This window comes from Mustela erminea, chromosome 18 (assembly GCF_009829155.1).
Source record: "Mustela erminea isolate mMusErm1 chromosome 18, mMusErm1.Pri, whole genome shotgun sequence".
Classification (NCBI taxonomy): domain Eukaryota; kingdom Metazoa; phylum Chordata; class Mammalia; order Carnivora; family Mustelidae; genus Mustela; species Mustela erminea.
Window position 1 is genome coordinate 47,889,872 of NC_045631.1, and position 11,559 is coordinate 47,901,430.

The 11,559-nt window shown below is 41.6% G+C and overlaps 1 protein-coding gene across 1 annotated transcript in view; it reads right to left on the reverse strand.

Moving 5' to 3' along the window:
• SMURF2 (SMAD specific E3 ubiquitin protein ligase 2) overlaps window positions 1-9,182 on the reverse strand; it is a 117,609-nt gene extending 108,427 nt beyond the window's left edge. The window contains exon 1 of the mRNA XM_032319924.1: window positions 9,068-9,182. Coding sequence (XP_032175815.1) covers window positions 9,068-9,119 — 52 coding nt within the window. The 5' untranslated portion in view covers window positions 9,120-9,182. The remainder of the gene's footprint in view (window positions 1-9,067) is intronic.
• Between the last annotated feature and the right edge of the window lie 2,377 nt (window positions 9,183-11,559).

Sequence of the window (11,559 nt, forward strand, 5' to 3'; positions counted from 1 at the left end):
AAGTGTGGCTTATAAGTGATAAACATATAATGGATAGAATTATAACTTAAAGGAACAGAACAGGGTCCAGAAATAGAACTAACTACATGTATATTGTCAGCTGATTTTTCAGCCAATGTACCAAGACAATGCCATGGAAGAAACAAAAGCATGTGAACAAATAGTGCTAGGAAAATCAGATACCCATAAAGGGAAGGAAAAAAATGAAACAAAAAAAAACCTTGACCCTTACCTCTCACGCTATATTAAAAAATTAACTAGAAGAGTCATAGATGTACATGTAAAAGCTAAAACTATAGCAAAGAAGAAAACATGGAAGAAAACTTTCAGAACTGTGGATGAAGAAAAGATATCTTAGGACATAAGAAGCATGAATCATAAATGAAAGACTAATTAGCTGGGCTAAATCAAACTTCAAAACTTCAGCTTTTTGAAACACTATTGGGGGAAGCCCCAAATTAGAAGAAAGTATCTGCAAAATACATATCTGATAAAGGACTTGTATCCAGAACACAAAAAGAAATCTCAAAACTTGGTAATAAAAAAATAAATTATGATCAAACTATTTGAACAGATACTCACCAAAGATACACAGATGGCAACTAAGACCATGAGAAGATGCTTATAACACTGTAGGTCAATTAAAGCTACAATGAGATTTCTACACACCAATTAGAATGGCTAAAACCCAAGATGACAACAGCAAGTGTTCAAGCTTCAAGTGTTAGCTCGTACTGGGAGCAAATGGAACTCTTGCTGGTAGAAATGCAGAATGGTACAACTTTGAAAAACATTTTAGCAGACATTTTTAAAGTTAAAAACATATTTACATATTTACCATATGACCCAACAATCTCATCATTTACCCAAGTGAAATAAAAACATGTTCCCACAAAGAGAGGTATACTGGAAAGTTCACAGCAGTTTTATTTGTAACGGCTAAAAACTGGAAAGCACAAATGTCTGTGGATATTTGTGACTTAATAAACAAAATGGAGCATATATGTACAATGCAACATTCCCCAGGAATAGGAACAAAAAACTGATACACAAGATAGATCTCAAAAGCACTATGCTGAGTGAACGAAGACTGGCCCAGAAGACTACATACTGTACAATTCCATTTACTTAAAATTCTAGAAAAGGCAAAACCATAGTGATAGAAAGTAAAGTAAAGGGCGCCTGGGTGGTTTAGTGGGTTAAGCCTGGGCCTTCGGCTCAGGTCATGATCCCAAGGTCCTGGGATTGAGCCCTCCATCAGGCTCTCTGCTTAGTGGGGAGCCTGCTTCCCCTTCTCTCTCTGCCTGCCTATGATCTCTGTCAAATAAATAAATAAAATCTTTAAAAAAAGAAAAGAAAGTAAAGTAGAGTTGCCAAAGACTGGGGATGGGAGAAGGATGGCTGTAAAGGGGCATGAGGAAATTTTCTGGGAAAAAAGAAATAACCTTTGTGTAATCATCTATGTAGTAATTCCTACCTAACATTTTAGGTATTATCAGATTCATTATGACCAGGATTTATCTTAAAACTTAAAAAAAAACAAATAAAACTTAAGTTTTATGTCTGCTGTCAATTTTTAGTAAGAGACCAAACTGCTAAACTTAAGATACCATATGTCAATACTTCTTAGTATATCAAATGTGGTTTTTAAAAAAGTACTTTATGCCTTCAGAAATTATTCTAAAACTAACATTAAGTTCCTCATTTTCTTAAACTAATTATACTTTAGTGGAAAAATCCAAAAGAAGAGAAAAAAAATTTTTTTAAGATTTTATTTATTTATTTGTCAGAGAGAGGGAGAGAGAGAGCACAGGCAGACAGAGTGGCAGAGGGAGAAGCAGGCTCCCTAAGGAACAAGGAGCCCGATGTGGGACTCGATCCCAGGACCCTGGGATCATGACCTGAGCCAAGGGCAGCGCTTAACAAACTGAGCCACCCAGGCATCCCGAAGAGAAATTTTTTTAACGTAAACATTCAACTATAAAAAATGCCAAAACTGATATCTGGAAAACTAGCATCAAGTGAAGTACTAGCAGGATTAGCAATCAACAAAATTGCTCTAATCAAGCAAAATTACCTATTGCTGTATTCCTAAATACAAGCAATAACTAATAAGATTAGAAAATACAATGAAAATGTCACAAGTATAAATTAGCTGGAATTACATCAAAACAGAAAATTAGGGACGCCTGGGTGGCTCAGTTGCTTAAGTGTCTGCCTCTGGCACAGGTCATGATCCCAGAGTCCTGGGATCAAGTTGTTCATCAGGCTCCCTGCTCTTTAGGGAGAGGAGTCTGCTTCTCCCTCTCCCCCTGCTTCCCTGCTCATTCACACACACGTACGCTCACTCTCTCAAATAAATAAATAAAAGGGGGAGAAAAAAAAAAGGTAGAAAATTATTGGACTATCCTGAGCAATACAGACAAAGACTTAAATGAAAGTATAATCATAGTGTGCTCCTAGGAGGAAAAATTTAATACACTTAAATGCCTCTTTTTCCCAAAGTAAGGTGATTCTAATTACAATCCCAGAGACAATTCTTCTCAAACTTAACAAGTTTAGGGATTCCCTGGGTGGCTCAGTCAGTTGAGCGGCTGCTTTCAGTTCAGGTCATGATCCTGGGCTCCTGGGATTGAGCCCTGCATGAGGCTCCTTGCTCTGCAGGGAGCCTGCTTCTCCCTCTGCCTGCCGCTCCCCCTGCTTGTGCACTTGTGCCTGCGTGCTCTCTAGCAAATAAATAAAGAAAATGTTTTTTTAAAAAAACTTAACAAGTTTTAGTATTTGTGTGGAAGGGCAAATAAACTAAAATAGCAAAAAAGAATGTCCATCACAATGAGCATATTAAACTGAATTATAAAGCTACAATAATGAAAAGAGTGTGGTACTGAACAAGATAATAGGACTCTATTATAGCTAATTTAACATAACTAAAAAGATCTCCCATCACTGTGGAAAGGAAGGATGGGTTAATCAAGAATGATGAGATTACTAAATAGAAACCACGGGGAGAAGTATCTACCTAAACGATTTTTAAGAAACACTAAAATAAAATGTACTTAAATATTTACTAAGCCTCTTAAAGAAAAAGGCCTTCCAAGTAATAGAGTAAGAAAAACAAAAGTTGAACAGATCTGATTCCTAAAACAACAATTTCTGATGTCCAAAAATGGTCAAAAATTAGAAGTCAAAAAAAAGACTGGGGAAAACATTTGTAGCAAATCTAACAGATTAATATTTTTAATTTTCAGGCAGATCAATAAGAAAAACACAAAGGCCCTAACAGATAAGTAGGACAAGGCCAAACAAGTCAACAGAAAGAAATATCACTAATAAACAGGAAAATATTCAACTTCACAAGTAAATGTTTAAATCCTATATTCTATGAAATAAGCAAAAAATTTTAAAACAAGACCCAGTGCTTGTAACAGAGTAGTAAAAAGGTACACTTATTTATTCATTACTGCCCTAAATAGGCACAATTCTTATAGGAAGCAGCCTGAGGAAAAATTAATAAAGAACTTATAAAAGATCCACACCCAATAATGCAACAGCACTTTTCTTTCTGAAAAAGATTTATTTGTTTTAGAGAAGAGAGAGAAAGAGCATGTAAGCAAAGAGAGGGGCAAAGGAAGAGAGAGACTCCTCAAGCAGACTGCCGGCTGCACACAGCTGGACTCAGGGCTCCATCCTAGGACCCTGAGATCATGATCTGAGCCAAAACGAAGAGTCAGAAGCTTAACTGACTGAGCCATCCAGGTGCCCCTGAAATAGCACTCTCTCTGTGCAAATATTCTAGAAAAATAATCCTTTTTAAAAAGTTATCTACACCAAGAAGTTTACAGCAATTATCTGTATTAAAAAATTTAGAAATACAACATCCAAAAAAGTCAGAACAATGGTTGTTACGTAGCATCCTCTTAACTGGTTGTCCTAAAATCAGTCTTCCCAGTTCCCATCCCAGTCCATCCTCCCTACTGCCCCAAGACTGCTTCTAAACATCAAAGATATCAAAGCTAAAAATCCTTCAATGACTTCCACCACCTTAAAAAAAGAAAAAAAAAAATCTAACGGCAAAACATAAAAAGTTCCAAATTGGGTTGGTCCCTGTCTAGTTTCATCTTCTTGCCACTCATATCTAGTGTATTAGGCACAAAGAATACATATAAAACTACAAAGAAGTCCTTCTAAATCTCCAGCATTCATTCAATACAATGCCAAAACCCCTTAATTTATGCTGAAACAAAGATTCTGGCTTCCTAGAGCTTACAGCATAGAAACAATAAACATCCCTCATTAAGTTAGGTCTGATACCAGAGGAAGAGTCTCTTAGTCACAGAGGAAAGGCAACTCAGGCCAAGGAAAGTTCTAGGGATAAGGATAAGTCTTATGCTGAACCTTAAAAGATGAGCAAGAATCTCAAGGGGCAAGGGTAATTCCAAATAAGTGGAATGTATTTGTTTTATTATTCCATGCAAAACCTTACACATTTAACAAGCTCTTTAATAATTTGGAGTTCTGACATGTACTTAACCTCCCCCAATTTTTCCCTACCTCCTGGAGCTACTGTGAGAATTAAGAGTGATAATAAATACAAATTTAACACAGTGTCTGGCACTTAATAAACCTTCAAAACCTGTCAATCATACAGAAACACACAATAATGCTGATTACAACAGTGCATTTCAAGGGTTCGGCGTCCTTAGAGAAAGTAACAGTAAACAAAAATGACAGCAAAAAGACAAAAAGCAGTAAAAATGGGGTGAAACTACTATCACCACATAGCCAAACAATTCTCTCTATACACCATGATGATATCCTTATACTACAAACTATAACCGACAGTAATTTATATAATAAATAAAATATTAAGTTCTGTTAGATGTGGTCTATTTGAAAAAAACAGAACATAGTACATCTTTAAAAGTCTTCAAAATCTCGGGGCGCCTGGGTGGCTCAGTGGGTTAAGCCGCTGCCTTCGGCTCAGGTCATGATCTCAGGGTCCTGGGATTGAGCCCCACATCGGGCTCTCTGCTCCGCAGGGAGCCTGCTTCCCTCTCTCTCTCTCTCTCTCTGCTTGCCTCTCTGCCTACTTGTGATCTCTGTCTGTCAAATAAATAAATAAAATCTTTGAAAAAAAAAAAAAGTCTTCAAAATCTTTAACAGACATCAAAAATGTCTACAATAAAAATCCTCTGTGCCTAAAGTGTGGCCTTTTGTTTACCTTGAAAATTGGTTTTATGCTAAATATGCTAAATGGTAAGGAAAATAAGTGACATGGTAGTATATGATAGTTACAGTTCAACCAACAGGAAAAAAAGTAAAATCCATGATTCACACACACACACACACACACACACATATATCCTTTACTCACCAATGAAAACCAAACTACATGAAGAACCTAACCAGGTTCCCCTGCATGTCTGAATGTTACACGAGAAGAGGCAAAACAAAAGGAAGGGGCTTAAGCCACATTAGCTTCCTCCTCAAAACCAAAAAAAAAAAACCAAGAAAATAAAATGAATTGGGGACATTCAAATCACTAATGCCCCTACTTAGAAACCTGTGAGATATAATCAAGTTGTAATTTTTCAAGCTTTGAATCAATAAGATATATAGTAAAACATCACTAAGGTAACCAGCATATCTAAAGTGGGACTTTTTAAGTCGATTTTCCTTTAGCTTTAGACAAGGTTAATCTCATTACTGCCAAAGAGTTTTATAAATAAATAATATGAGGAACAGCATACAAAAATGTCTAGGTTACGAAAAGATCTCCAATAAATCTTCTGGAGAAGTAATCAGTTATTTCTCCATATCTAAGGAATTTAAATATCAGAAATTATACTAAACAACTTTTTCAAATCTTTGGCTTTTAAAAACAATAATGATATAAAAAATTACCCCTTTTTTTTTTTTACTGTAACCAAATACAAAGAATATTTTCTATCCAAAGCATTGCAAGAAAAGTCTGTATCAGATATTCATAAGTATAATGTATACAAAGTTTATAATCAATTCCCTACAGAAATAGCAGTTGAAATTGATAGCTTTACCCTACAGCCTATTTTAATGGTTAAGTGTTAATGTGTCATAAGATAATCAAAGTACTTGATGGACCAAGTCAGATTTTAACACCAATGGCCTGAGGAATCTCAAATGTGGGATTAAATTAACCTGCCTCCTTAGCATTAAAAATACCAAGCAGTTCAACAGGTGATTGTGGGCTAAGGAATAATATGTGGAAAAACCTAATATCTGCTGTGGGAAGAGACCTCATGGCTCAAATATTTCTTCTTCTTCAGTATGTGTGTATGAGTGGGTGTGTGTGTGTGTGTGCATTTGCACGCAGGTACACGTGTGCGATCATGCAAGAATTATTTATACCTTTCAGTAAGGGCGCAACTCTATGTTAAAGATATAACTGAGTACAGTTCATAAAGCACCATGGAATCAAAGACGCTCTATAAATTTAAAATATTAGTTTGGTGCCGACTTAAAGCAAAGAACACTAATTTTAAAGCATCTTACAGCCCAAGTGTATTATAAACCAAATAAAAATTCACTGTGGGATGTGCCTTTTTTTTTTTTTTAAGTGATTTTCCTCTATTATGGAACCCGGATCTAAATGAACTGTTAAACACTTAGTCTAAAGGTATGCCAAACATTTCTTAAGGTCTTAACAAAGAATCAACTTTTTTTTTTTTTTTTTAAACAAAACGAGGCCTAGGTTAAATATTTTATTTGGCTTCTCAAGATGGACTGAAAAGTTGGGCACCAGCTCCAGACCAATTCCTGGACGCACATCAAACACAGCCCTGTCATTTATCCAGTCAGTCAAAACAATCTTTTCCATCTAACCCTTTAATGTTTATGTCCTAAAAAGCTGCTAATTGAATCCAGCTCTTGAAATCTATTTGTTAAAATCTATACCATCTAATTTGTAAATGGACAAAAATGAAAAAATATAAGTTACTTTCCTGGCAAAAGAGAATAGAAGCCACCAAATGTAACCAAAAAGGAGAGGGCAATGTTTTTTAATATCTGAATAGTTTTTTTAAAAAATATGACAGAGACAAATACCCAGTGGTTTTAAAAAATTGAGAGTACCTCAAACTGTTTTTACAATTAAGGGGACAAAGTGTATTTAATATTCCTCAGAAAAATCTAAAAATACAAAACTCACTCTATAAATTTAGTCCAGTGTTCCCTCTCCCCAGCCCCCAAAAAGAAGTGTCATCTTTTCTCCTAAGTTTACTCATCAATTTTTATAATGTATCATAGGATGTAAGGAAACCACAAATAAACACTTTAAGACCTACTGAGTCACACTAAAAACTTCAAATTCGTTGTATCTGCAAAAAAAACAAAACAAAAATATTTGTTTTCTCCCTCATTTTCTCATTACGCACATAGCCTAGAAGGAAGTAAATGGCCAAAAGCCTATTTCTGATGCTTTTTGCACACCTGGAATCACAGATTCTTTCCATGATCACTGCCACAGAACTGATTGCTGAGAGGAACATCAGTAGATAATTCTAAAGCAACAAAGATCCCTTATAAAGGTTCTGTAGGAAAACAAGGAAACTGAATGGGGGCCATGTTGTTGGGGGGGGGGAGTCCCCAATCCTGGTCTTCCATTAAGAACCACTCAGTTCATAATTTCTGCTATTTTCCCCAAAGAGTATTCCCCAGTTAAAACTGTCAAAAAAAGTCGTATTTTTAAAATCGCAGCCAATTTATAGTCAGGCTAATTTTTCAAATACCAAATTCACTGCAAGTTTTTATCTCTAAAGTTCAGCCAGTGGACTGGGATGTGACACACAAGCATTCAATTACGAAATTAGTCCATATAAATCTCATCGTCTAGTGTAAACATAATCACAGTTTATTCTCACACGCGCGTGCGCACACAGATACACAGAGAACCTCTAAGGAAAATCATCTTTCTCACCATACACCCCAACAACGACTTGGATAATTTAATAGTGAACGGTGACACTAGAATAACTACAGTGATTTCAACTCCACTTTTCAAACCAAAAACAATCTGTCCTTCAAATAAAATGTCCTCAAAACGACCATGTAAGAATACCAAACGTGACACTGTGAAAGCAAAATGTACCTGTAATGTTAAAGATTTAATGCACTTGGATTCATAAACACTTTGTAAGACAGGAGCCTTCTCCCTAGCAACCCCTCCATACATTCTCTTCCATTTAGAAAGGAGGTGAGAGAAAACTTCGCTTGCAAGTTGGTATGAGCGCATACTTAGAAATGTACCCAAAAAAAAAAAAAAAAAAAAGTGTTCTTAAAGCAGGTCTAGAGTTAGAAGTGAGACACAAGTTCTGCGGCCTACAAGGAACAACCCCAAACATGCTACCCTACAATCAAACACTTCCAAAACACAGAGTGTACAATAAGCCGGAGTCGTCGGACCAGGAGGAGCACACACCGGAAAAATCCACCCCGGTGTCCTCCCCTCCCGAAGACATGCGTTTCAGGTGTGTGGCACCGGCTGCTGTGGCTGGCGGCCGAGAATGAAGGTTTTTGCACGCGGGCATAAGTGGGCGAACAAGTTAACAAGCCGGGAACACACACACACACACACACACAGACACACACACACCCTCCCGTTAAGCGCTCCATCTTTAAGGAGTGTTTACTGCGCGCAGTCAGCGGTCGGATTCAGTAATCCCCGCCGCAGGAGCTCTTCATCTCCTCGAAGACCCCACCTGGGCAGCAGCCCAGGGGCCGCTCCCCGAGGCCCCGGAGTGAGTCGTGCTCCTGGCCAAGGCTTTCCGACCTCAAATCCGCCTGCGAGTCCAACCGGGGCAGCCCTCCCCGCAACAAAAGACCCCCGAGACACCGTCGGCTTTTTCAAGAATTTCCCAACAAGGGCGAGTGGTTTTGCCATTACTCCCCCCGCGCTGAACTAGGCCTTCCCACGTCCCCGACCCCTACCTCACCATTGATCCCGACCCTGGCCCTTCCCAAGGCCACAGGCACCCCCTCCAGCTCGCCCACCTCGCGGCTGCCCCAGCCCACCTCCCAACGCCCCCCTCACCTGTCAGGCGCAGCTTGACGGGCCCGTTCCTCCGGCCCCCGGGGTTAGACATGTCCCCGGCGGCGGGGGCGGCGACGGCGGTGGCGGTGGCGGTGGCGGCGGCGGCGGGGCTGCGGCCGCGGCGCGGGGCCCGGGGCCGGCGGGCGGGCGGGGCGGGGGTGAGGGCGAAGCGCGGCGGAGTCACCACAGCGGCCGGGGCTGGGGCCCGAGCAGCCGGCGCCGCGGCCGCCACGGCCGGAGGGTCCCGGATGTGCCGAGCGTCGTCGCCATGAGCCGCGGAGGGAGCGGGACGCCGAGCTCCCCCCTCCTCCTACTTCTCCTTCCTCGGCCCGGGCCGCACAACAAAGCGGCAGCCGCGGCCGACCGCGCCGCCTCCGCCCGCGCCCGCGCCCCCGCCGCCCGCACGCAGCAGCCTCCGCCTTTCCCTCCTCTCGGCTCGACGAGGCCCAGGAACCCACGGCGCTGGTCGGCCAAGGCGGGCGGTGCTCGGCGGCGCCGGAGCAGGACTCGGGGCTCGGCCGCTTCCTCCTCCACCCGCCCTCTTGTCTGAGGGAACCGGGTCCTGGGGCCGCCGCCGCCACTCGTCGGCTCCGGGGGGCGGGGAGGAGACGGGAGGCGGGGCCGGTGGGGCGGGGCTTGGGCGGGCGGGCGCGCGCCACCGCGCGCGCGCAGGGTTCCCGGGACGCGGGGGCGCGAGGCGCGGGGCCCGGGCCGGCCTGGACGCTGGCGATGAAGCAAGGGAGGTTCGCTGCAGCCGAGGGTGCCCCACAGAACTTGGGGAGAGAACGGGCAAAAGAGCAAAGCGGCGGCGCCGAGTTCCGTGGCACCGGGAGGGGCTTAGTGTCCAGCCCACTTGAGGGAGCTTTTGTCCGTGCGACACAGATTGCATTTATTAGACGCCCACTGCGTGCAGAGCGCCCTAAGAGATTGGGGCGAGTAAGGCTGGAACCAAATCCGCGACCCTCTGGGAATTTAGCGTCAGTGGGGTGAGGGAAGAGACCCAGTTCCCATACCAAGGGCTCCAGGAAATCCCCTGAGGTGTTTTGCTCTTCGTATCGTCTTTGCCACCTCCATCCAGGACTCACCTGGTGGACGAGATCAGGTTACCTGCCTGCTCGGCTCTTTTTCCAGCTGTATCTCCAAGGATAGGAGATTGATGATAATACCTTAAAGGATTATTAGCAAGATAAACCTTGGAGATCAGTGTATGAAAAACTTTTCATACAAAACTATTTCATTATCTCAGGAGGAAAAAAATAGAAAATGAAATAAAAAAAAAGTGTACCTTACCCTTTGACCCTGTAACAGCACTCTTCGGAATTTATTCTTGATATATAATAATACAAAAGATGTTCCTTGCAAAGTTCGATTAATAACAAAAGGGAGATGAGGGGCCAACCTAATGGTGAATTGTATTACATCATCCCCATCGATTTTTATGCAGCCATTTAAGTGGCAATTATGAAGATCATATAATATGGAAGAGTTAAATAAAGTTTAAGGGGTGCCTGGGTGCCTCAGTTGGTTAAGCATCTGCCTTGGGCTGGGGTCATGATCCCAGGGTTCTGGGAGCACATCCGGCTCCCTGTTCATTGGGGTGCCTGCTTCTCCCTCTCTCTCTGAAGTTCTACCTGCTTATGTTCTCTCCTCTCTCTGTGTCAAATAAATAATTTTTTTAAAAATGAAGTTTAAAAGCACAACAAAAAGTTTTATGCATGCAAAAGGATTTCGGACAATGAAAACCAAGAATAACAGTGTGTGGGGGGGGGGGGGTTAATGTGCTTTGTTGGTTTTGCTGAAGGCTTTTATTGATGTGATTTTAAATGTTTAATGAAGTCTAATACATTTTAATGCTAATTCAGTGTCAGTCATTCCTTTTAATCTATCAGTAATGTCTCTTCATTCTCCAGACAAAGTTCTTCAAGAGCATTTCATCAAGGGTGCCTGTGTGGCTCAGTAGGTTAAGCGTCTGCCTTTAGCTCGGGTCATGATCCCAGAGTCCTGGGATCCAGCTCCACCTCTGGCTCTCTGCTCAGTGGAAGCCTGCTTCTCCCTGTCTCTTCTGCTCCCCCTGCTTGTACTCTCTCTCTTTCAAATAAATAAATAAAATTAAAAAAAAAAAAAAAGAAGAAGAAGAACATCTCATCAGTCTGGCTACAACCCTACAATTAAAGTACCCAGAAATTATGAAAAGTTCTGTAAGTTAGACTAGAAATTCAAAGGACAGTGCTAGAAATTCATTCAAATTCAAATACTGAGTGCCTACTATGTACAAAGCAGTGAACAGTTTCCCTTAGAAGTGCTTCTTTGGGTGCTCGCTTCGGCAGCACATATACTAGAAGTGCTTCTTTGGGGGCACCTGTGTGGCTCAGTGGGTTAAAGCCTCTGCCTTCTGCTCAGGTCATGATCCCAGGGTCCTGGGATTAAGCCCTGTATCGGGCTTTCTGCTCAGCGGGGAGCCTGCTTCCTCCTCTCTCTCTCTGCCTGCCTCT